This window comes from Apteryx rowi, unplaced genomic scaffold, assembly GCF_003343035.1.
Source record: "Apteryx rowi isolate R43461 unplaced genomic scaffold, aptRow1 scaffold_335, whole genome shotgun sequence".
In the NCBI taxonomy this organism is placed as follows: Eukaryota; Metazoa; Chordata; class Aves; order Apterygiformes; family Apterygidae; genus Apteryx; species Apteryx rowi.
The window spans coordinates 337,260-364,173 of NW_020449808.1; the positions used below are offsets into that span (position 1 = coordinate 337,260).

Here is a 26,914-nt window from a genome sequence, read left to right on the forward strand (position 1 = left end):
TTGTGAATTGTCACTCCCACACTGATTCATGTCTCTCTTAAAAAGATGTTCTTGGTATTTGAAACTGCACTGAGAAGGGAAACACAGCTGAGAAAGGCAGGTTTTGAAAATCAGAATAATYTCAATCACTGAGCAGCACTGTGGGGATACATACATGTCTCTTGTGGTTGCCTCGCAAAAAGGAGCTGGGAATTCCATTTTTACACTCAGAATCACTTTGTTCTTCATAGCTTTCAAACTCACTTGAACTCCACCCATATTCCAGGGAGCTGTTTCCACCATCATCACCATTTTCAACATCATCATAAATCATTTCCTCTGCAAGAATTACACCAAAATAAAAAATTAAGTTACACTGAAATTACTGTTTGTTTAAACATCAAAAAGCTTGTTCACTATGTACTACAAAGAACTACATAGACTTTTGTATGGACACTTTCTAATAGAAATAAAATGATGCAGTGTTCAAACAGCCAAAGTAGGTCTTCTTTCTTAAAACAGAATACTAAACAGGACACATGACCAGTGTTCTGGGTACACACCACGATCCCTTTAAAAACATGCTGTACTCAAACTATACTGTTTTGTCCAAATCCCATGACATGCTTTAGAAGAGATTCAGAGTAAGCTGAAACTGTAGCTGTGAACCTGGGTCTGCACGGATTAAAATCAACCTTCCATTTGCAAGCTTGCCATTTGTTTTTAGGTTTTTTTTTCATGATCAGTTCAAACAACAAATGCTGAAACACTGTGAAAATCAAATGAAAATATCACTACTTAGATCAGAACAGATCAGACCAAATTAGCAAGAAGCATATACCAAAATTGTGGTATTTTATGATTTATCATTCTTGGAACTATACTGGTATTCTACCAGTTACTAGGAAGCTCTTATATCCGCATGCTGCCTTGCCCATAAACTAGGCTTGCAATATTAATCTTTTCAAGATGGAGAAAGCTCTATTTCAAAGGCTGACCAAAGCACCACCAGTTAAAGACACTAGAAAAGTGTTTCCAAAATACTAATGCAAAAAATTGCTACAGAACTGCTCCATGTTGTTTTAAGGAAGTATTTTTAATGGCTTTATTGCTTTCTACTTTCCATTCCTTACCTCAGCTGGTTTTTTAGTTGGCACAGACATCAGATTTGACAAACTAACTCAAAATGAAATGGAAAAATGTTTATTATCAAATACTTATCAGCCAACAGGCATGCACTTCACATACACAATCRTTTGTCCCATTACAATTAGAGAAGCGTAAACACTTCTGCTAGGGATCCCTGTTGTCAGAGGTTATTACTTAGCATTTAAAGCTGCAGCATATACCTCAGTAAACAAAATTCATACTTTTGTTTTAAGACTAGAATTTCGGTTGTATTTAAATTGAAAAAAAAAATCACAGAATCACAGAATCGCTGAGGTTGGAAGGGACCTCTGGAGATCATCTAGTCCAACCCCCCTGCTCAAGCAGGGGCACCTACAGCACGTTGCACAGGATCATGTCCAGGTGGGTTTTGAATATCTCCAGAGAAGGAGACTCCACAACCTCTCTGGCCACAAACTCTCTGGGTTCCAGTGCTCTGACACATACTCAAATACATACTCAAAAGGAAAACTGACATGTTTTACACATCTGCCTAATTTCATGATTCTATGATTGAAAAATTGTGTTTTGACCAGGAATAATCTTCCTATATTGACATTAATGACATTATTTAGAATTAACATGAAGTAATCTCCCTTAATTTGGGATAATTAAATGCTTTTTTTTTTTTAATCTCCATGAATATCAAAATTGTTCTTAAAATATATGTCCTGAAGGAGAAGTTTTAGTGGTAATTAGCACAATGAAAAAATTTAAAAAATCATCATTGTAATGATATAAGTCCAAATTTTGCAATGCCATTATTGGGGCAGGATATACCCAGTGATGTAGTAGATACATCTTGCCCACACACTAATGCAGAATGGGGCACTCAGATTGCCAGGTTTGTGAAACAGGTGTGCCTCCTTGTCAAAACCCACAATATAAATATACAAAACAAAGATCATGAACACACAGAGATGAAATTACCCCCATTACGTATTTTCTCAGAATCTTTCAATGTCTGTGGGTACAGATGAAAAGCCAGAATTTGGGTTAATAACTTCTGGGTTAAGCTGAAAATTCTGATTGAGATGCTCAGCAAAGCTTTGTTCCACATCCCGCTCAACTCCCCAGGTCAGCCCCAGCCACCATGTACGTGTTTCCTGACTGAGCTGGAAGATGCCCCTTCCCAAATTGGCACAGTCCACTTAGGGACTTTCCAGGAATAAAAGCATTTAAGTCATTAATAATAAATCCAAATAATAAGTGAAACATATTTCAGTAATAAAATTTGCTGAATGTCTTGCCTGAGCACTACTAAGAACAAGAAATGAAAACGTTACAGCTTAAGTGCTTTTTTGAATCGTTAGCATGGTTATAATCAAATTCAGCAATCACCTATACCCTCTGAGAGCCAAGAAAAGTAGATTCTGAGTTCCTAATAAGCCAGTCCAGTCAAACAAAACCTGTTAGCACCAACAAAGCCTTAAACACAGTCTTCACTGTGATCAAAAACTGCAAAACAAATCTGAGAGATTCCTTGCTTAAATAAGCTTCTTGACTTCTGGTTCCACTGCTCCCAGTCAAGACAAAATCTTGACTCCAGCAACTGCTTGGAAATCTATTCTTGCCTTTCCAAAAATGGACACAAAATAAGGAGCTAGATTATTCTGAAGCTGAAATAAAACATTTCTGCAGTCACAGTTAGGGCGGTTAACAGCCTCTCTGAATCTCCTCTTCAACAGGTGTTCAGTGATCTGAACATAGTTTTTCATCTATCAGATATTTTTATGCAAAGCRGAACTTTAAAGAATAGAGCAGTTCTCTGTACAACCATGATAACGATGCATTATTGTAAACTGGTTGATCTATTTAAAAATATCCTTTCCCTACATACTTTGCCTTGTTTAGGTCACCATGGCTACAATACCCCAAACTATAATTCTGTCTTTTCTCTAATACATGGAACACCACCACTCTGGGATTTGGGACAGTATATATTGGGACGGTATTGTACAGTATCTGTACATGTTCTACATCCACATAAAGCAGAATTCAACTTTTGAACAGAATCGTATAGGAGACCTGTAGATATAAATTCTGTTAAGAGTTAGTTTTGAGTTTTGCAAGACCCACTGATTATTGATACAGTGTTAATTTCATATACATATATTTTAGTGAACGTATCTATTCAGTACACATTCACGTAGGTCATACTACATTTCTTTCAATTTAAAATAGATCTACATCGTTTATATTACAAAGACTTCAAACCTGGTTCAGAGTCGGAATTTTCTCTTGGCACATCATCATAAATTACTTCATCTGGGTCTAAAAGCAAAACAGGAAAAAGAAGTGAGAAATCTCATAAAATTTGATTGGGACCAACAATGAATTTTGGTTATACTGGCACATACGAATATAATGGAGATATGACCCACTCTCCATCAGCATTTTGCCAGTACATCTAATCATCATTAATCAAATACCACAAGAATGCACAAYAACAGTATTGATAAGATATTTGAGAAATTTCAAACAGTGTTTTCTGTGTTGTTTATGATAACCTTTGGGAGCCTGAAAACAGAAATCCATTTCCACAGCCAACATTTTTCCCTCCTTTTCACAGCACTATGGTATGCTCTGTGCTAGCTGAGCACTGYTTGCTGCCTTACTAATTGGCTCTAAGCTGTAATATACATTTTTTTAAAAAAGAACCAAAACTGTAAATAATGTAATGATCATTCTAGTAAGTTAAGAGGCAGGTTGAGATGATGATGCAAATTCCTCATTTGTTTCAAATGCCACGTAACAGGAACCTCCAGCCCAGTGGGAACTCTCACTTAGTCCGAGCTGAGGATAGCCAGGACAATCTGTCCTCAAACTGCATGGTCTCTGTTCTGGTCTAAAACACACCTGCCAGCAAAGAGCCAAGGAGAAGCATTAAGAAAAAGTTTCTTCCCTTCCACCTTCTCCAAGAACTTAATTGCGAAACTATGAGAAGAGCAAACTCATATATAGCCACAAAGGAGACCATGAACTTTAGCAAATTTCCACTATGTATATATCCAATGGAGCCAAATGATTTGCCTTAAACAGTAGCATATGATTCCCYTGACTTCAAAAAGTACTCTATGCAAAAGTGAATGTTAATCTCTACATTAAAATATTACACTATTGAATATTTTTATCTGGTAAAACTTGGCCCTGGAACATATCTAAAAAATAAAATAAAAGTGAATACAGACATCCCTGTAAAATGTATGCATATGTGTACGCATATATACATTCATACACACATACATTACACACACATATACATTACATACACAYACACACACACTGTTGATCACAACTTAAAACTGACCTTCTTCTAAAGTTGTACTTCAGTGCTCGCTGATACTTACTTTCCATCCATGCTGTATTTGCCGGATCTGCAACCCACTTGGCCAAAGCATCATCCTCTCTCCTGACCTGGTTATCTTCACTTGAAAAAAATGCCACAAAACAAAAGCATTAAAAGCTACACTATAATGCTTGTTTTTAATGCTGTTTTTAAGTAACCGTAAAGACAAGATAATTAAAGAAACCCAAAACACTGCCTCCAAGTTCTCACTCTGAGGCTGTAGATTACTTAAAAAATGCTACTTCAGTAGTCTTTCAGAGTCTAATACTCTATTCTGACCATTTTAGTCAAGAAATTGAAATCACTTCCCCTCCCACGGAAATGTTTTGTTGTTCAGTTATTCTACCAAAACACAAAAAACTATCTTGTTGAAAGCCAGGAAATGAGAGCTGCTCTTTCACTGTAAAAAAGACTAAATACATACAGCACTACATGAGGAGGCATGCAGCCAGCAGACTGAGGGAGGCAGTTATCCCCCTCTTTTTGGTGCTGGTGAGGCTGCACCCGGAATACTGTGTTCAGGATTTGCAGCTCCTCAGCTGAAGAAGCATATGGAGAAATTGGGGAGGGTCTAGCAGAGGGCTGCCAAGATAGTCAGGAGACTAAAGCACGTGGCCTACACGGAGATAGGCTGAAGGAGGTGGGCCCATTTAATCTGGTAAAAAGGAGGTACAGGTTGACCCAAAAGCAGCCTAAAACTATCTGAGAGCTGCAGAGGTGATGGAGTCAAACTTTTTGTTTGCAGTGCCAGATCACATAACAAGGGGGAACAGTCAGCAAATTGCAGATTGGGAAATTCAGTTTGTTCACCAAAAGGTTTGTGCAGCAGTGAAGACATTGCTCAGAAATGCTGTGGAATCTCCATCCCTGGAGATTTTTGAGATACTACCAAAACCACACCTGATCTGATCTCATGTTGGCAGCAGTCCTGCTGTAAAGTAGGAGGTTAGACTAYGAGATCTCCAGAAGTCTCTTGCAGCCAACATTGTTATGATTCTATAAAGTTAAACCTTATTCCCTCAAAAATATCATGCATAGTTGTACATATTAGACCTCAATCAGTGCTGATTTTGATACACAAGCAGAGTTATGGAGCTAAGAAAATGAAAATAAAAAAATGGAAATGTCAGAAATGAAAAATTAAATGTTTGGCTTATCAAATGCAAGCTTTCTCAGGAATTAAGGTTTTATAGATCATTAAATTGTGTTGAACTAGCAATCACCTATTTTGGGGATCCTCTGAGTTTACAGAACTACAATGGCATTCTTCGGTTGCTGACTGTGCACCTCCTAAGTAGAAACAAAACATGATCATCAAAATATTTGAAATAAAATGTAGGTGTGCTTTAAATGGTATGTTTTAGCATATGAAACTGATTTTACTAAAACTGCTAATGAATCATCTACTTCTGTACAACATTTTTATCCCTAAATGAACATGTCTGAAAATTTTTAAGAGTTTTTTTTTTTCACACTATTTTTGTGAATGAAAGAATTAATTCACAGAGACACAGCAGTTTAGTCTAAGAGGAAATCACAATGAATGGCTGATGCATTTAATTCTAATTTCTGGAATATATATTCCTTTACAGGCAATAAAAAACACACAAAGACATTTGTTTTTACCTGSTAGTATGACTAATGGTGGTGGACAGCAATGGCTGCAAGAAAATGTATCACTACATATGGAATTACAGTAGAATTGCTGCCTAGCTAAAGGCTAGTACATTCAAAATACAAGAAAGGAAAAAGGACATGGTATGGGAATTTTTCTGTTCTTCCTGCTCTCTCAATATTAAGCTGCCAATTTTGACAGTTTTTGGTTACAAAATAGGGGCATTGTCTCTGTTTCTTTAACAAACCATAGTTATTTCCCTTCCGCTCTTACCCTTCTATCTTAAAATTAGACTAAAGGACAAATAGAATCTGTCAAATCATTGAGGATAAAAACCCACAGCAACTTTAAATCCACTGGGACTGAAAAGAGAAATGCATATAAGGGGATGAAAGGGACAAGAACTCTGCCAGGACCTAGCTAAAGCATGATAAAGCTTTGTGAAAAAACATTTAGCTTGAGCACTGAATTATTAATCTGGAAATTACTTCATGTCATTAAGGGGGGATTAACATTAAATATTCTTAATGGCAAGATAAACCAAGAGTCCTGACTCATGTTATCTGTTGTAATATGGCGCTGGAAAACCAAAGGTCAAGTATAACTCATTTAAGTAAAGGGTTGAGAAAGAACTGACTCTGTCTATATTCTTTTTTCTTATGCATCTTTACTTAGATATCTCAATCCTAGTACTGCAAGTGGAGCCCCACAGGAACTTTTCCTTTTTTTTTTTTTTTTTTAATAAACCAATATTTTTCTTCAATATCTGACAATAAGTTTTAGTTCCTACTCTAGGATAGAGTTCTTTTTCAATTTTGACACGAAACCTCCCACAGACATCAAGGAACAGCACTAYGCAAACACAAGACAGTACAGTTACCTGAAGTTAAACAAGGATTCCCCTCCAAATAAAATAAATTCGGTAGATACAGTACCTTCTTCATCCGCAGAAACACTGCGTATTATAACAGGACTGGAGTATGCTGGCAATATCAATGGTAAATTGGATGGTACAGCATAGCCACAGGGCACAGGAACAGAATATCCACTGCATGAGTTAGGACTCGTACTTTCATCTTGAGGGCTTGGTTCTGGTGATGAGGATGGATCCTTTTCTTGGATTGGTGAAATATTTATAACTGAATAGGGGTTTACTTTTGTTGGAGTGCCCTCTGCAGCAGATTGCGATGTCTGTATTTTCTCATTTTTTTCTAAATTATCAGTCCCTTTATTTGAAAAATGAAAAACAAAAAAACAAGATTTTATTTTTCATATTTAAGCTTTACTTTAGAAGTAGCTTACAGTCTATAACTCACAAAATTCCTACAAAGTAAAGTAGTGTTATTGTCCCCATTTTACAGATGGGTCATGAAGAAAGTCTGTGGAAGAACAAAAACTCGATTCCAGGACTCCTAAATCCTGTATAGGAGGAAGGCTAACAGGGGGTTAGGGTGTCAGCGAGCACATAGTTGAAAAGAGCCTTAAACCCTGAAGTTTGAAATCTGGATTCTAGACAAATTTTTGTCATATATGATACAAGAAATATTTTAGTAATAGCTACGAGGAGAAGAAAGAAAAAGCTCACTAGAAGCTCACTCCTTAAAGAACATTCCTGAAAAAATTCTGCTGAGAAAAGGGGAAAGAAAGTAACTTTCCAAGTTTTCCTCCTTAAAAATAAATTATTTCCTGTTGAACAAATTTCCTGATATCTCTTGAGACTAGCTGGAGGTACAGTGGAACCAAAGGCCACTTTAAAAACAGCTGCAGAACTGGAGTCCAAGTAATAAGTTTATCAGATTTAACTGCAAGTTCACAAAAAGGTGAGTGAGCAGCAATAAAAATTTTCAGAGCAAGGCAGTGTTTAAGTTCCAGGTTGTCAAACTTAMAGTCACCTGAAGAGTTATCTATCTCTAATTGCCATGAACACAAAGACTCTGTTTACAAAAGGAAACTGGATTGAAGTCAATAAAATTAGCTGCTGTAGGTTTGAGCAGAATCCAGTGATTTCCAGAATATACCTCAGCACAGGGAACATCTGCATGTGTTTTAACAAAGTCTAAGGGTTTTAATATTTAATAAAATAAGACACCAGCTTATGAATAAACTTCCAACATTCTGATTCCTTTGATTTCTATATACATATGCTCTTCAGATCAGCAACCAGCATACTGGCTGTGAAGATGACTTATCTCAAGTCACCCATATGCAGCTGCAAGGACATAAAAGTTTCCCTGTAGCACAGTACTGCGAGTGAGACCGATCCACTGGTTTGGATGTCACAGGCAGATGGGAAACCTCACCGAAATGACAAGACCTGTTCATTTGCAATGTCAAATCTACCACAAGTGTAACCAGCAGGAAAGAACAAAACACTTGTATAGTCTTTCCATGGAAATCTTTGTATAATTTTTCCATGGCACTCTTACAAATATTTAATTACATTATCAGAAAAAGGTTCCTATGCTACAGCAGTCTGATCTTTGCTTAGCCTAGGGGAGGCACAGCCTATGGGACTGGCAGGCTAACTTACCTGTGACATTAGCTTCTTCATGCTCTATATTATTTCCAGAATCAGAAGGAGGTGGCATAAGGGCTTGTCTGTCTGCTTCTGGTATCTCATCTCCACTATCAAAGTCAAACTCTTCTCCTTCTTCCTCCTCTTCATCATTTGTACCAGTGACTTTGGGTTCATTCTCTAGAACTGTGCAGAAAGACACTCTTTTTGTTGTTTGTTATTATTAATGATTTCATGTGATCAGTAAATGTTCCAATTATGAATGAAGCTTATACAATTAAGCCTTAGAATTTTAGGTTAATGGAATAAACCAAAACCTCTTTGATATGTTGATAAACTCAAGTAGATCTCAATAAGCTTTTTAATGCTAAAAATGGAATTACTGGAAAGCAACAAATAACTGATAATACAATATCTTTGCTTCTGTCATAATGAACTAAAACCAGAACACTTTTTATGAACATTTTTAATCAGCTGATTCTTTAAACAAGAAAAGTTCACAGATGAATTTGTATTTTGAACCGGAGCTTTGGGACTTTATGACTTCAAGTCTTTATTCCTTTTTAATTCTTCTAAGTCTGTTCTTTCACAACAATCCAAAACTGGCAGTGTGAATTAAAAAAAAAAAAAGAGAGAGAGAGAGAGAGAAAGGGGGGTTAAAGGAGAAGTTCTGCCCCAGGGAAGTCGCTGCTTTCCTGGTGTACACTATGTGTCAATGAGTAACCCCTTTTGAGAGATGAAAGTACAGTTTAGCTTGGGCTTCTATAATGACACCAGCTAGTGTCAAAATGCCAGTGAAAGCAACTTTTCTCACACACACCATTAAAGAGCAGCAGACTTCTTTCTACCTCAGTCTGAGTTAGTTTTATATCAATGACCTTATGTGCTGTGTTGTTAACCATATTATCAAACACTTCAGTCATCAAGGAGTCATTTGGTTGTGGGGTGGGGGGGTTGGTTTTTCTGTTCTTACCTTTGAAAAAGTACTAGCTGAAATAATAAAATCATTTTCTAATCCAGCTAGAAAGCAGGAGTGGGTTTTTCTTCCTTTTTTTTTGTCTCTGTTTATGAACGTGCTGCAGTAACACCATACGGATTTGCCACTGAACACCAGGGTGGGGATGGGGTGCAGGAAGTACAGAGCAGCTCCCTCTGTGTTATTGTTCGTATCCACAGGGGCACGGAGATCCCCTGAAGAGTTAAGATCTCTCACTGTGTTATCGCTACTGCTGTTTTTACTGCACGTTCACAGGAAGCCTGTGCATAGCATCCAAAGCTTCTGCCGGAGCACAGTAGCTGCCTGGCGGGAAGCCCCTGCCCACCAGGCGCCGTGTCCACAAACCTTCTCTGCAGGTTGCTCAAAGGGTTCATTCCTGCCTCCATAAACCACCCATCCAGAGTTTTTTTCCTATCTTCYGAAGGGAAGACCCTTATCAGAAATCTCTTTGAGGTGGAAGCGGTTGTTGTGGAATTTTTTTTGGCCAGGCCTGCCTTCTTCCCAAGGTTTGCCTCAGAACCACAAGCAAAATCTAACTTTTATACAGGTGTTCAACAACATAGTAAAAATATGTTAAAAACATAATATATATTTATGCTATAGTTATATAAATACATAAATACACAAATATGTTATAAAAATATAAATGAAGTTCATAGGGTTCCCCCCCACCACCCTGCCCCTTCAGATAATACAATACTAAAAACAAAGTCCGGCAGGAACAATAAGATCTCCTGAATCATCACGATATTATCAGCTTTTCTACCATCTAGAACATATTTTGTATCTTTATGATAAAACCCACAGAATCCATAGCTCTTGACTGCTTAGATTGTCATGGTAATAAGTATTCTTGCCAACGCTTCTGTTTCTTCAGGCAGGCTGAGCCAGCATATTTTATCACAGCCACAAATAACAAGATCTTTCATGCAGTCTTTCTGTAGGAGAAAAAAGTGAACTAATTACAAAAATATTAAAGAATGAAAAAAGGGGTTATTCTGCATTTATTGCCATGGTTTATGGCTGAGGCAGCAGGACATTTAATTCAATTTTGATGCTTTTTTTTTTTTTTTTTTTTTATCCTTTGGTAAGAAGTCAACCTTTGGATTAAGGCTTTTCATATTTACATTTGCCCATTGAAGCCAAGCACAGAAGTCCTCCTAACTCAGCATTTATTAGACTAGGCTTTGCATGACTATTTTCTACTTGATGGTAATGGAGAAAAGAAAGGGAGGAATTTTTTATATGTTTTCAGTATATCCATGTACTTCAAATTTAGTATTTCACAGGTTTGTGTTTTCCAAGTGGAACAGTTTTGTGATCACCAACGTGTGAGATGATGTTTAGTCAGTAAGCAGGTAACAACCGCACTATCACAACTTTTCATGTTCACCCACTGCTGTCTGCCGCTCCCCTTGCTGTGCTATCCGAAACGGGATCAGCAGCAACCATTTAAAAGACACGAAATGGTTACGTCTGCATTTCGTATGGTGGGAGGAGGTGGAAGACAAGCTTACAGGAATGAGTGAAACGTGCTCTGATCACTGCATTAGGGGCCACTCGGGGAAAAGGGATATTGCTCAAGCAAGAGCAGTGAATCCACCCACTCGCTGGAGGTTGGTTCTAGGCATCGGCAAAAGAAAACCAGTGTAGGCCTACAAAATGCCCAAGCCACCGCTGGGAAACACGCAGGGAAGTTTTCCTTCAACACCCCCCTCCCACTGTATATATATCTTATGGCTGAAGGAACAAATCCAGACAGAGACTGATTTTCCCAACTTAGGTAAAAAAAAATTTTTTTAAATATCACCTTATTTTTATTACAGTTTTTGTTATTACTGCCCTGTTTTGTTTATTTAGAAACATTGACTTTACCTCAGAGAGAAACAAAGCACAGGACCATGCATTTGAGCAGTACAGCATGGGAAGTCCTCCTAAATTACATCAGTGACGGAATAGTGGGTTAAGATTAAGAAAAATAAAAATAAGAGAAATTACACGCCTTTTAGCAATGGTAGACTGGAGCCAAATAACTCCCCTTTGAAAAGTTTTCAAACTGTATTTTAGCTTTGTGTCACTTCTACATTTATTTAATTCTTCAGGTTTAAAGGTAAACTTTTACTCTTTAAATTTACTGAACCCTTCAGTCTAATAATTATTCTCCTTTGAGCTTTTAATCTTGAGGGTACACTATTTCATTTGATGGAAACAAAGTATTTTTATAACACATATAAAGAGAGGATGGGGCATGCTTTAACTGAAGATAAACCTAGAGCTATCCAGAACTAAACACAGATTAAGTCATACAAAAAAAGATATCTTGCATAACTCCAGTTTTGAAAATATGTACTTTTGCTACAGTTTATGTTCTCATGTCAAAACAACACACACACACACACACACTAAAGCATTTTTCTGCTCTTGAAAAGTTCTACAAAAATTAGAATGACACAAAGCATAGCTAAACTTGGTCTGAATCCGGCTAAAAAACCCCCATCACATATCTTGCAAAGTTTCATGCTTATGAAAAAAGTCTCTGTTCCTCCAGTCCTTTAAATGTAAGCCAAAATGATCTACCAGAAAAGTGRATTTCCAAGCAGTTGTGACTGTAGGGAAAAAATGAAGAAAAAAAATTATTCCAAAACACTCCCCCAATCACATAAGAAAGAACTACATTTTTACATCTTTTTAAAATTCATGATTTTTCCCAAGTCATAATTACAGGCTTCTCAGGATTAGCATTACACTGTCCATTCAAAATTACTTCAAACAATTAAATTACTTGCTAAAAACCTAATTTGCGCTCTCACTACTATCCACATTCTTAACTTGACAACTGATGTGTCAGCCAGTGATGAGAACACAGTAATTGATTTAACTTCTTCATCTTGTGCCAAAATCATTCTGTGGCTTGTGGTAAATATTTATGTTTCTAAAAATTTCTATTCTGAGTTTTAAAAACATGAAAAAAACCTGAAATAATGGGAAAATTGCCTTAAAGTTAAATTGGGAGTGAAAATATGAATTTCAAATTAGATGAAGGAATTCATATTCTGATAATTTTTAGCACAACATGTGGATTAACAAAGTAAAATTGAGTTTTTTCTGTAATATGTTATTCAATGAAATGACTTTTCCCTTAAGCTTACTTCAAAAATAAGCAAACAGACTATGTTTTCAGAGACCCACTGGGGCATAACCAAAATTAAACAATTTTTGGTTGCTCTGCCAATTGCAAAGCATTCTTGGCACCATCCACTTTCCCATTCATTTTCCGTAAACTATTTATAGTTTAACATAGTACAGCTAAAATGTTACAAATTTAAGAGTGACATTAATTTTAAATCTGAGATTAAGCTAGTGAAGTTTTATTAATAGTTCTCCTCAAAAAAAGATAAAGTTGGCACTTATTACTAAGGACTTTAAATTTTGAATACAGTGCAAGCACAGAGGAAAAAAAAAATCACAACAAATTCTGTCCTCACTTGTAATCATGTAAATCAGATATGACACTAAGGAAATCAACTGAGTTTCTTCCATGGAAAACTATGTATGGGAAGAATTATAATCCTGATCAGGAATAATTCAGCAGTCTGGAGCACAATTACAATAAACCTGGAAGCCTTGTACTTAAATAGGTGCCTTGCTATCACAAAATACTCATATCTGAACACGTCTGTTATAAGGTTTGAAAAGCACCTTTACAGACTGAGTGAAGACTTCTGTATAATTAGGAGTGTCAACCTTGCAATCAGTTGCCTTTTTTTTTTAATTAAAGCCAGCAGGCCACTACGGAACAAAAAGATAAAATAACCTATTACATTTGAAAGACTCCAGAGCAAAGAACATTCAAAGACTGAAAGAGATGGTAAAGACACACGTTCCCAGAAGGGAAAGCTACTTTTCCCTTCTCCCTCTCATAGTCTTTTTTTTTTTCCCAGTATACACAATTTATTGTTTCACCTCTGGAATCTAAATTGGATTTCTTTTGCATATTCACTAAATGTCAATTTTTTTTTTGCTTCTAAGTGACACATATTTTCAATTGCTTTCAGCCATGTTGCCAACTTACATTGACAGATGAAGAAAATGCAAGTATGCTTTGCTTCAGATGCAAAATATTATTCTTTCGTAAAATAATATTATTAATACAGTTAAATCTAACACAGAGACTGAAAGAAGCTGCTTGTTCTTATTCCAGTGTGCAGTCTGAAAACATCTTTCTTTTTTACTTAAGTATTTTGGATTGCAGCAAGATACTTGGAATCCATCTTCCTTCAAACTGAACTACCAGTTCTTGAGTATCTTCAAAGCAAAACTTTTCAGTAAAAAAAGTTTACTATCTCAGAGTGTATTTAGCTATCATAAAACTCAGTAACTTACGAAGTTTACAAATCACAGCAAACAGGCAGACTCAACAATCCCAGTGCATATGAACCTTGACAAATGCCAGAGATGTTCTCTCTAGCCCTCTTCTAGGATGAGATATGTTTGCTTTTCCAGACTCTTTTTATTAATAGTCAGAATCTGTCTAGCTCCTTGTGTGAATGTGCAAGATGCCACATAGAAGAAAGAACTGGAATTGCACTAGAAAACAGCAAGGCGCTAAAATCTAACCGGGAAAGTGCTCTTCTCAACTAATGGAAAATACCTTCTTTTAAGTTCTGAATAGCCTCACAGGTATTAATATTCTGAAGAAATAAAAAATAATTTAAAAATTTTTTTTGAATTCTGGAAGGAAAAAGAATTACTCTCCTCCACCTGAAAACAGTTTTAGAAACTGTACTTCCCATATGGTGTAAGTATATATGCAGGACTAAATCAGACCAGATACTTTTTCCTCTAAGTCACAGCCACCTGCTATATGTCCTTTTCAAAAATCAGTGTCAGTCCAGAACTACTGTTATAGCTGTAGAAAAAGAAAGAACATACATAACCATGAAAATATTCTCATTTTATCACAGGTGAAAGATGAAAACTCTGTTCATTTTTAGTCTTATAACAGGAAATACCAGAATCTTTCAAATTATCATTGATTTTGTAAAACTAACCATTGGGGCATAAACGTACTGTGCCAACTGTGTTTAAAGATGAATGGGTTCCCAATTTGTTTGCTTTTAAYTTCAGTGAAAGTTTGTAGTAGAGATTTGACATTTGTCAGGAAGGTGAATCCTGTGCTACAAGCACTTCCAGTGTTCCTGTAAAAATGTGACCAACTTGTAAACCTACAAGAAGCCACAGTTGATTCATATTCAGCAGAAACTTGTTACATCTCAAACAGAAAAAAGGTTTTAAGATTCAGTCTTCACCGGGTAATCTCAAGATTCTCACAACCTCCTAATGCTGATTAGACTGCATTCCTACAGCCACAGAGCAACAAAATATTTTCTTTCTGCTCACTTCTCCCACATGTGACCATGACTTCTTCAGTACCAGGAGAGAAAAATGAACTTAAATATTCTTTCACTCTAGTATTCAGCTTAACAGTATCCCTTCTGTGCTGCCCAAACAGCACCTCTGGCTAGCACCCATGCAGGGAGAAAGGTGAAGATGAAAGCGAGCTGACTCCAAGTGCAACATGGAAAGTATCTGGGTAAGGAAGGATGAAGAGAAGTAAAATGAAACAAGAAGTCTGGTCAAACTGGAATTTTGGATGGGAAATACGGACTTATTTCAGTGTGAAAGGACTGGGAGCTGGAAGCCAGGTAGTTGGAAAAGGAGGAGCCTGGAGAGCAAGAACAGAACTGGCATCAGCTGGGTCTGGCAGACGGAGGGAGGAGGCTGCAAATGGGAGGACAGCGTTCAGCCAAGTGGCTGGAATCAAGGAGTACTATACGCTTATGTGCCAAATGGGAAACAGGACTATAAAAGCTATTTAAGAAAAGAATATGCAAGCAAATAATTATAGACTGTTTCCACAATGAAAAAAGCACAAAGAAAGTTTTAAAGTTATCCAAGTGACTTTCATGCCGTGACTTCCTAACATCAATTCAAGGTCTCTAGGAGTGTGCTGTTGAAATAGAAAGTAATAATGAAGACAACCTCTGTTCTGCATGATTTCATTAGTAAATAAATGTTTTAAGTCACAGAGAAGGTGGCTGGCTTTTAGGAATGCTGCTGCAAACAAACCCATTCATGGGCACTTCCACATCACCAAGTGACATTCTCCCTTTAGGTCCCTTTGGTTAAAGCATCGGTGCAATTTTTTGCTGAATGTTCTCAAGTACCAACTTCCATATAGATCACAGCCTGCACAGTTACCTCTACGTACTAAACTTCTGCCCTCAAAGAATGAAATCAAGCTGCAGAAATACTGTAACAGAGAGTTGCCCCACTGGCATCTTAGACCAAAACTTTCAGAAGCTACCTAATTATGTGAAGACTTAGCAAACTGATTAAAAAACAGATCTACRCTCTAAGAATCACATTTACCCCTAGACCAGAACTGCAGTCTGCACGAGGCCACTAGGGAATGGATGGATTTGCACTTCCTCTTCTCCTCCTGGTTTGCAGCCTCTGGGCAGCAGCTCCTCAGCAGGACAGGTTAGAGCAGCCTCGAGGCCCATCCTAGCTTGTGCCCAGCCRTCAAGAGTCACAGTGGATGCCTCTGGTGGCTCAAGCCATCACGGCCCTCAGCCGCCCCACCGGAACATCCTCCAAGCTGCCGACTGCCCTGGGAAGCAGTGCAGAGCCAGACACACGGTGTTCACAGAGAGGCTGCCCGCATGGGGGGATATGTACCCAGGTACCTTGCACTGCTTTTCAGTACTCCATCAATGAATATGAATTTGTTCCCATAGTGTCACACAGATGTATCAATTATTATAATACTGTATCTATTTTGTTGGGAAAAAGTCTAAGCCAAAACTCCATACACCGAAATGGATTGGTGAACATTTTTCCATCTACTGTCATGGGGAGTGGATCAGACCCCAAGACTTTCCTTCTGCTTTCATTTGCAGTTGCACTAAACTGGCATTACAGGAAACTCAGGTCCCTGTGGTCTAAGTATGTCGCTAATTACATGAAGCTCACACACAAATCCAAAGTAAGACCACAATATCATTAAAAGTCTTTGTGGAAACTGTAAAAAAAACAAAACAAAACAAAACCCAAACAGTACACATTCATACAAGAAGTCTTTCCAGTGATGGAAACAAAAGCAAAACCACACAAATTAACAGGCTCTCCATTCAAATAAACAACAAAGAAATAAGTAACAGCATCTCTTTAATATTTGATAAATACACACATTACATACTACTTATGCTGTTAAGCAAGTATAACAGAAATTATTCTTCTGGATAAAAAGCAAAATCCAAATTGAACTCAAATGGATCATGAATCTGTCTGTCCAAGTTTAAGACAGAGTCTACTGTTAGCAATAATCATCTGCATATTAAAGAAATTTATTTCTTGCAATAAAGCACATCTGTGGTTGTTAGGCAAGACTTACAAATACCAAAAGCATTGATTCTTATAAGTTACTCACTATGCTAAAAATTAAKCTTAAAGTTAACTAAAAATTAAGAGCATTGAGTTGCAAAAAAACCAAAAGGTTAAATGACAAGGTTAGAGASGAAGTAGGCTGTCCAAAGACTATTGGCAGCAAAACAAAAAAAAAGCTGTATTCCTTTGCAACTCTACAAGATACTTCTCAATGTTGGTTACACTATAATCAGAAAGGCTGCTATATAAAAAACAGCACTGCGACCATTTTAGCTGACCTTATATTTTCATAGTCAGCATACTGGAAACGCTGGTATTGCACGCCACTGCCACAAGCAAAGACTGAACCCGGTCCTGGAAAGAGCGAATCTGTTTCACCTCAGSACTGTATTAACAGATTCTACCATTACATTCCATCAGTAAACRCCACTGACTTGCAGCAAGTGAAGTACTTAAAATGGGATTCTTTAAGAAAAGTATGTGTGGGCATTATTTGGAAATACGTATAAACATGGTCCTACATAACAGATATCTGTCCATGCTGAAGAAATCCCATTGGTGTTAAAGGATATTAACTTTTTATCAGTATTAAAGGAGTTCCACCACTTATTATTACTAAGGTCGCTAGTCTGAATTAATGTAAAATGCCACCAAGCATCTAACGAGAAACACCACTCAATATTTCTGAAGATATCAAAGTAAAACTACACAGGCTGTGGGACATGACTTTTGCTAGTGACACGTGCTTGATGGCCACCGTGTAGCTGAGTTCAGGCTCCACTGCCAAGCACATCAACAGCTGAATCATGACTCTCCCCTCACAACACGCTGCCAAATGGACAGTCCATGCTGAGTATGGAATAAACAGTGAGTTGTAATAAAACAGAAATCAAACAGCAGAAGGACTACAAAGTCCTTGTGAATGAAGAAAGTGTCCAGCTCGGGGACTGCAGGGAAGAAGCAGGTTGGCTAACCCTAGGATGCAAGTGTCATGTGAGGAAAGAAAGGAGAAGGAAGATTTTCTGGGAAATCTAGTTCTGCCCACATAATTAATATATCTGTAAGAAAGAAGCCATACGTTAAGGAATTCTCCACAAGAGACAGAACAGAATCCGGTTTGTTCTTCTTTACTTTTTTTTTTTCCCTAAAGGGTACCATCTATTATATCTAGTTATACAAATGATTATTTTTTACATTGAAGTAATTATTGTTTAATGGTTTGAGGAATATGCATTTCTCTAATACAGTCTGTTTAATTAGTAACATGAAACTGCTGTATCATCAAATACCTTGGACGGGAATGACTTAAGAATAATTGGCAGTCCTGTGAGACATAAAGTGTGGCACTTATTCTGGGGGACTAAAGCAAGCAGAGCATGAGATCCCACTTCCATAGAAGGAAAACATACAGGTTGGGTACATAAACTGTGCATCAGATAATAAAAAGAGCTGGAATTTACCCAGACCAAAAGAAGCTTAAGTACCTTAGGTCTTGGACCATGTCTAGCAAGATCTTTTCACCATGCTGACATATTCTGGGTATGAAGGAGGAAGGGATTTGGCTTCAACTTTGGATCATGTTTCTTTTTTCTATCTTGCCATCAGCTGTGCATGCATCCTTGATCAAACCCTCAGCTGGATTTAGGCAATGGGATGCCTATTTTCTAGATCACTAGTCTAGGGCTGAACAACCCTTTTTCTACCAATGTCAGAATTTAAGCACTCGCTGGCACTCCCAAAAGTAGAACTTTGAACACCTAAAAGCACTTGAGCTCAGCATCAGAACTGGAGATGGATGACAAAGATGGGGTTCAGAAGATACGTGCTGTTTTGGGGATTGATTTGTCTTCTTGGACATGCTGCAACAGATTACTTTTTCCACAATGATAATTCCATCTTATACTCTCAAAGCAGTGCATGCAACCTATTCACATGCCTAAATATAACTTAGATTTAACTATTTATTTTACATTTTCTCCTCAATGTATTATGAACAAGGAAACAACCCAGAAACCTACCTTTTGTACAGAAATTATCTTCTTGTACTACAGCAGAATTTATACATTAAAACAGAATGGCTATGTTATGTAAATTACAGGCAATAACGGAAATATTTTGGATTTCAGCTAGCTTCTCAYCAACTCATTTTTCTCATTCCCACTCTTTCCCCAGTCTACAGAGTGCTATACAGATAAACTGATTTGTAAAGAAAGTTTGATTCAAATTTGCACAGAGAGATAGATGGCACAGATTAAAAATGAAATATTGCTGCCATGGGGATAGGCTGAACCAATAACCTAGGCAATTTTCTGGTAAGACAAAATAGTACTTAACCAGCCTTTCAGAAAATTGTGGAAATGATCTTGGAAGATCAAGTGGATCCCTAATATTTTAACACCTAGAGCCCATTGATCAGTAACAACTGAATGGTTTGCACTAAACAGAGAGGCTTCCTGAAATTTGCAGACTTCCAAGAGATGGCAAAACTTGACACATGGACACAAAATATCTTCTGGCATGCTCAAACAAGGCAGAAGTTCTGGGCTGTTCACACTTTTAGCCCTTTTCTCTTTCACACTCTCCCCAACACACTATTGCTTGATGCGTCTGCTTTAGCTGAATGGTTAYCGAGGCTCCAAGGACTCCACTGACCAGACCTCTGCCGGCTGTCATCAAAGTTCCTCCGCACACATGTTTACAAAACTTTATTTTTGAGTAGAATTATATCAGAACAAAACTAAACTATGAAACCTCATCACAAACAAACCACAACACTACAAAAWGAAGTTTTCATCTACAGGAAAAGAGTATCCAAAACAAGAACAGTAACAGAACATACAGCTACACTTTAGCATCAGCCATTCTTCTTCCGAATAACTGCAAGATCTGTAGCTCACAGACTACAGCGATGCTGCTCCATATTTTACAGAACAGAACATTATTTTACTTAAAGACTATCCCACTTGGAATGTGCACAATTTCCAGAATTTGATCATCTAACCAATGTTACTGAGCTTAACAACAGATTATTCTAACAATGATTACTCCTGCAAGGACCTTACTTAGACATATTAAATCATCTTCTCTATTCACATATATGACTATGACAAGGTTTGGTTTCCTGGAAAGAATCTATGTGAAGGACTGGAGAGTTTTTTTCCAAATGTTTTTCCAAAAGTAGATTTTCCTCAAATTGCTAGGCATAATTTCAGTTCCTCTCTGCAGAGAAAGAAAGTAGTACCTAATAAATGCTTCATTCAATAGTTCAGACGCTTTATTTAACTTATCTTAATGAAAACAAGTTTTTAGTAGCACTCATACACAACAGAGAACAATGTATAAAAAAAGTAAATCTGTCTATGTAAACTTTACAAAGGTTTTAGGTACAGTTGGTGAATATTTGCTGGGATCAGTGAAATGGAATTAACAAAAAAAAAAAATCCCTCTGTTACTTGCCCTTGTTGGCAGCAATTTATTCTGGCTAGCTAGTGCCAGYTACAGGTCTTAAAAAGGCAAAAGAAACAAAAAATAATTTACACCTCTCCTCATATGCTGGCTTGCTATTTGAAATTCAAATTTCAGAGCTTAGCTTACATAAATATTCTTGCAGGAATACCCAAYGATCAGCATAATTTCTTTCACATTTTTTTCTTTGTCTTTTGAACAAACAATATTAATTATCCCAAGCTAGAGATGAAGTTTTGTTGACATCCCTTAGTACCACTTTGTCTCATCATCAATCTTTTCAGGCAACATATCTGGGGCTTGTCACTACACACTGCTGTGCAAGTTAAGTCCAGCACTAAAGTCATGCTACAGAGCAGCTGAGCGAATAAAAACCTATTGCGAATAAAAAACTAACTAAAAAAAAAAGATTGTATTCAGAAAGGAAACATCATATACTTCCAAAATGAAGACTCTAGTTACTTAGAACACTGTGTCACTGAATCACGTTTGATCATTTAACAAATCATAAATATCTAGCAAAGATTTTACTGGATTACTTCAAAGTAGAGAGGATACAATTACATCTGTATAAATTGTGTTTGCTTTGCAGATGCTAAAAACAGAAATAATTTTTAATTAACCTATTTCTCTTTGTTGTTTTCCTCAACTCCCATATATGCTTGGCTAGAAGAAAAAAAAAGAACTAATTAGGAGTGACACATGACACCATCAGTGCATTTTTGCAATCTGAATTTTCTTGTTACTGTTTGTTATACAGCTTGTCTGCATTGTTATATGAAATAATTGATCCTTGTTAACCAATACATTTCCCTTAACTGAAAGTAATGTGATCTTTAAAAATAAATAAATTGTTCTGTTACAAATGGGATGTCAGACACGAGCAAGCCACAGTCAGCTTCAAGAACAAGGGACCATTCATAACCACAATTCATATTCTGTTCTCATTCTTTTGAAATCTTGGCTCCCCCTTTACCATCATTTGTAACTGTCTGTATGCTGAAAATAGACATGCCTAACAAACAATGCCATATAGCCTAAGACCAACTCCCTTTATAGCTGCAGTTTAATGTAAGCAGTGTTCTCACTTCAATCCCCAAATCATGCTAAGTATTGTCCTTTTATTTTACTTCTCTCAAATTCAGCCTCATTTTCCTCACTGTTCTTCACTTTCATACACCAAACCATAAAACATATACCACGTGATTTTCTTGTCAATATTACAAAAGCCCCAATTTAACTGCCTCAGTCACAAAAATAGTTTGTTAAAGCAGTTAATACCTAAATAACCTATGAAATTATATACTAAACAGGACAAAAGGTAATTAAATAATCTGAAAATAATATATAGCACACAAAAGAGAAAGCAGTTCACCTAGCAGTGAAATAGTTATCTCTATAGCRAAACACAGCAGCTGTTCAACAGCTCCTTCTTAGAGCTAATTAAGAATTTTTCTAAAACTTTTCTGTTGGAATATGCAAATTCATCCTAATGAGAACTTTTATGAAAGTATAGTTATTTCTATCTAACTTTTATCTGGAAAGTGCTCTCGGATTCCATACAGACTGCCTTTTCAAGGAGAGAGGAGCTATGACTATTTTAGTACTCTGTGGTTGGCAGGCAAACAAACAAACAAACAAACAAAAAAAAAACAAGGAAAAACCCAGACACATAGTACTTGATCACATGCAGGAAATCCAGATTTAAGTCCTTGGCCTCCTTGATTTATGGCTTTCCATATCAGGAGTATAGAAATCCACATTCACAGCCCTAGAAAGCCAATCATTTATATAAAAAGGTGTGCAGAAYGCTTTTATAATCAGTATCTAAGAGATATCTTTGGTCTGTTTGTCTGTTTTTTGCTTTGAAAAACACCTTGGAAATGTCCAAGTTGTGGAACAAAAGCTTCTCATCTAGCTTACTCACAGGATAAGAGATAACGGCATAAGTAAGGAAAAGAGGTGAGAGAATGTACCCAACTGCTCTTTACTACGCCTGCTCTTTACTTCAACCGTACCTCACATTTCTCAAATGAAGCAGAGTTATAGATGATTATTTCTCATGTAAAGAGAATATTTAGCACAAGTATGAAGACTATACAATCAAATTCATTCTCACATTGTCCTTGTATTGAACACTGAAATTTCAATGCTATGTTAAGTATTTAAGAAACAAAATATGCTGGCTATTCATGATACCAGAACCGTAAGGCTATGTACCAGTATTAAAAATCTAATTACTAGAAATAAACCTCTTGATAGACTCAATTAATTATAAAACAAAGCTTAAAACCTATTCTAGGTCCTACGACTGTTGTAAAGGGCAACTTACTTTAGGAGGACTGAGTTGAATAATTGAGAAGTACACTCAAGATATGTGAGAMCTATTTCTAATAGTTCTCTAATATGTGAGAACTATTTCTAATAGTTTTCAGGGAGAAATCATATGAGTCATACTGCCATGTACTAAGAATAATGAAGAGGAGACCTATTCAGAGAAGAAAGTACAAAGACAAAGACAAGTCTTGTTAAACAAGAATGCACCCCCCACTTCCTTAAGGCAAGGAGCTGTTTCTCAGGTATCCATTCTTGCTAWGCACAGAAAGACATTCTTCCTTTTAAAACAGGCTCAATAAACATCTCTAAGTCCTCATATAACGAATAAGGCTTTCACTTTGCAAGATCACAAGACATTTTTCCCCTTGAAGAAAGGAAAACCAGCCAGAGACCATACCTCCTGAAAAAATAACAGAACAAGCACAGACTATCATAAGTGAACACCATTCTATCATTAAACAACCAATCTCAAGTCCTAGCCGGTCAGTGCAAAGAAAACACCTCTACAGGAGAACAAAAATCAGAGCTCATCTGATTCTCAGAATTGCAAGCTTTTAAATTCCTAACTGCAAAATCTGCAGTCCACAGCCCATATTGTCTAAATGGGTTTGGGAAATACATTCCTTTACAGTAATCAGTTACAACATAATTGTAACTTACAGTCATGAAAAACCTTACTATTTTCATTTAGCTGTTAAAGGAGGATTTTCTGTGTTGATGGGGAGATAAAGAACCCTCCTCTATTTTATTTCACAAAATAATCAGTGACTTTTTATATATGAAGTCATAAACATAACTTCCAGCACTTTGATTATAAATTCCTATGTGCATACAGATTGAAGGAGTGAAGAAGAGCTAGCACTGTCATCACAAGTGTCAATTTTAGAAGCAGGTTTTTTTTATTATGCTCTTAATCCAGCCTTACATTTGAAAGCACTCCCCCATCCTTGCTCCCTGACTGCTAACACATACATTGATTCAAAAAATATAAACAACAATACTCAATCATGACGAAAAGAGGAATTAGTTTTTAAAACATTCTGGAGGAAGCAACATAAAGGTATTTAATTTTTGTAAAATTCTTCAAAACTTGCATTTGCTCTGGGGTGGGAGAATTAACAGGCATAAACTTGTCACTATGTAATTAAAGATTCATGAATGGAATGTCCAAATAGCAGTAATAGATTGCTATAGGCAGCAGGCAGATATGCTGCATAAGCATAATAAATGAAATAAACAAGGATAACACATTTATCTTCCATTCCTCCATCATATGCRTGCTTCTTCCTATCAAGCAGTGGCAGAGGAAGCTCTATCATTGACCTTAACTGGTCATTTCTAAAACAAGGTAGAGATTCAGATGATTACCACTGATGAAAAGACATTATTTAACATGAATTTAGTTGCATAGCTTTCATATAGATTCTCACAACATGCCCATAAAGGTTTATGGTCATTTTTCCGCTTTGTATACATTGACATTGATATAAACAGATCTGGTAAAGTTACTTGTCCAAAAACAACATTGGAAATCCACTAAATAGGAATATAGTTGAGATTCAACATGCAGGCTRTACTGTCACCTTAAACAGAGAAGAACCCAAATGACTTTAATCACTAAAGCCATATCTGTGAAAACAGTAAATAGGTAAAAGAAAAAAYTCCCACGAAATCAGAAGAACTTCTGAAAAATATTTAATGATGTGATCTGTAGCCACAGCTCAGGATTTTATAATCATTATACAGCAGCTGAAAAGATGTTTGCAATGTAGTAGAGGCTCCTGCACTCAGCACACAGTGGGACCCTCAGTCTCACTACTCACCGCAGTAATTTGCCCATCGGTCCCACTGTCTGAAGGCACAGGCAGGTCCTGCTCAGCATTTCTGAGCAGACACCTGGAGGGCTGGTGTATACATACAGCACAAAAAAATGTAACCACTGCAAACCAATCCTATTCCTTTTTTCCTTTAWCTTAGCTATGTGAAATTGCAGCTGTACTTGCTCCTAAAATTCTCACTTATTTTCCACCTGCAAAATGGGTTATGGGGATTATCTAGAAAATGAACTAAAGTATACTTCAGTGTAACTACTGAAATGCTTACTAATATTCCACACTGCAGAAGGCTTATTTTTATCTTCAGTGATATTGTCTTTATTAATATGACTTCGAGAAAATTAGCATTGGTAAAGTCAGAAAAGATTCTAGTTCCAGTAATTTTTAGACAAAACTTTTGAGATGACAGTGACTTGTGTCCATTGACACAAGATCAGATAAAGCAGTATCTTGAGCAAAATCTCAACTTTTGTTAAATAAGTTTAATCAGAATATTAAGGAGCAACATGTCTGAAAATAACAAAAATTCAGGGTAACATAGCTCAATATGATTCTGGAATTTAGGTTCCTTCTCTGCAAAGCCCTTTATAACACATGGAACTGAGTTTGTGTATATGAAACGCTTAGAGTATCACATGCGCTGACATGCTTCACCAAGTCGGAGCTGTTGCCACAATTATTAGCTGTCTTTGAACAATGACAGACCCTACGCAAGAGGAAATATTGATTCTTTAAGGATGACTCTTCCCGCACAGCAGTACATTCTTTGTAGATAAATAATCTGATAAGGATAGTTTCACAGTAACTGTCACTAAATAAAACAGAGTTAAAATCAGAGTTCTGACCACATGTATTAAGTCAAGTGCAGGAAACACATTTTGCCAGGACAGTATTCAATGATATCTCAGAACATAAATAAAACCATCAATAATAATGGCCATAAATATGTCTATCCCATTAGAAGCTGATTTTACAACTTCCTGCTTATTTCACATTCCCAATTTCCTAGATAGTGTCTAGTATTAGATCTCTATCTGTGGCAGTGTCTAAGCTAGAGAGATAGCAATTTCCAACCAGGATGACAATTCCCAAGTTCCTAAATAGTTATGGCTGAACAAAACTAAGATAAATCCTTTTTCATATTTAAAAAGCTTCATATAGGTACTGTGTCATCAATAAATAAAAATTATTACATTTCATAAAAGGGATACATCAAAAATCTATGGGAAGACTACAGAAAGTCACTATCTTGGCAAACTATACTAGCAAATTTAGCTAAATAAGAACAGCTGTACTGGGTTCAGCTGCAGGTCTACATAATCACCATCTCCATAAACCAATGCTTTGGAAGAGTAAGATCAGACTACTACTCCTAAGAAGTCTCCCAGCCTCAAATATCAAAAGCCAAATGTTCTTAAGACTTAAAAGACACAATGCAAAATAGCACAGAAAGGTGTGTTCACAGGAAATCAGACAAAAAAAGATATAGGTGATATTCCTTTACAAGAGGCATAACTCCAATGCAAGGACATATTGCATTTGTACACTCTGTCTTTAAGTCCTCTGAACTCTGGGCTCTACTAGTGGCCATATGGCTACCAGTGTACAGCAGCCAAAGGGCACCAAGGGAACTTTATAAAGCAGTTCCACAGTCTAACACACATGGCAATCTTCCAGAAATTTCTGTGCTCCAGCCACACAAAGGTTCAGCCACGCATGCTTCCACTCCATTTCCCATAGAGAGGCATGCTGCCTGAGCCCTGAGCTGCAGGCTCAGGGCGAGAGAGGGACAGCTTCAAAAGCAGCCCTTAGCAGTCATCCCCCAGGTTAAGCACACCTTGTGGAAGCAGCACATGTCCCAGCAGAGAAAAATTCACCCTGTCTCCTCAATTCAGACTCCAAATCTGTCCAGGCATCTGTGCCACTGGCCCAGATAACCTGCCCGTGCCACGGGTTTGTCAGCTTCTTCTCTAAGGAGCACCATGTGCATGAGGGCTCAGGGCTGTATGAAGCGTACGATGATATGCATCACGCTACATTGCCACAGAAAACATATTTGCAGACTGGGACTGTAAGAACCAATCACTTCCCAGTTTTCTTCCTGTGATGCTCTTGTAACGCCAGTGAGCCAGCTCCAAGGATGGGGCAGGATAGATGGTGAGAATTTATGTCTCAGTAAGGCATTGCCAGATACCCCGAGAGAATA

The 26,914-nt window shown here is 37.0% G+C and overlaps 1 protein-coding gene across 14 annotated transcripts in view; it reads right to left on the reverse strand.

Annotated features, from left to right (window-relative positions):
• ARHGEF10 (Rho guanine nucleotide exchange factor 10) overlaps window positions 1-26,914 on the reverse strand; it is a 111,026-nt gene that overhangs the window by 78,493 nt on the left and 5,619 nt on the right. For 11 of the 14 annotated variants that reach the window (XR_003254576.1, XR_003254579.1, XR_003254578.1 and 8 more), the window contains exons 3-8: window positions 8,641-8,811; window positions 7,046-7,336; window positions 5,719-5,785; window positions 4,497-4,576; window positions 3,364-3,420; window positions 155-318 (exon numbers count right to left, since the gene is read on the reverse strand). Coding sequence is in view for 10 of the 14 variants with exons in the window: in XM_026072048.1 (XP_025927833.1) it covers window positions 155-318; window positions 3,364-3,420; window positions 4,497-4,576; window positions 5,719-5,785; window positions 7,046-7,336; window positions 8,641-8,811 (830 nt within the window). In the remaining 4 variants the exon portion in view is untranslated. Of the gene's footprint in view, window positions 1-154; window positions 319-3,363; window positions 3,421-4,496; window positions 4,577-5,718; window positions 5,786-7,045; window positions 7,337-8,640; window positions 8,812-9,598; window positions 10,242-10,427; window positions 10,561-11,497; window positions 11,557-26,914 lie in introns of those variants that run through there. The other 3 variants (XM_026072051.1, XM_026072050.1, XM_026072052.1) reach the window with 3 other exon arrangements.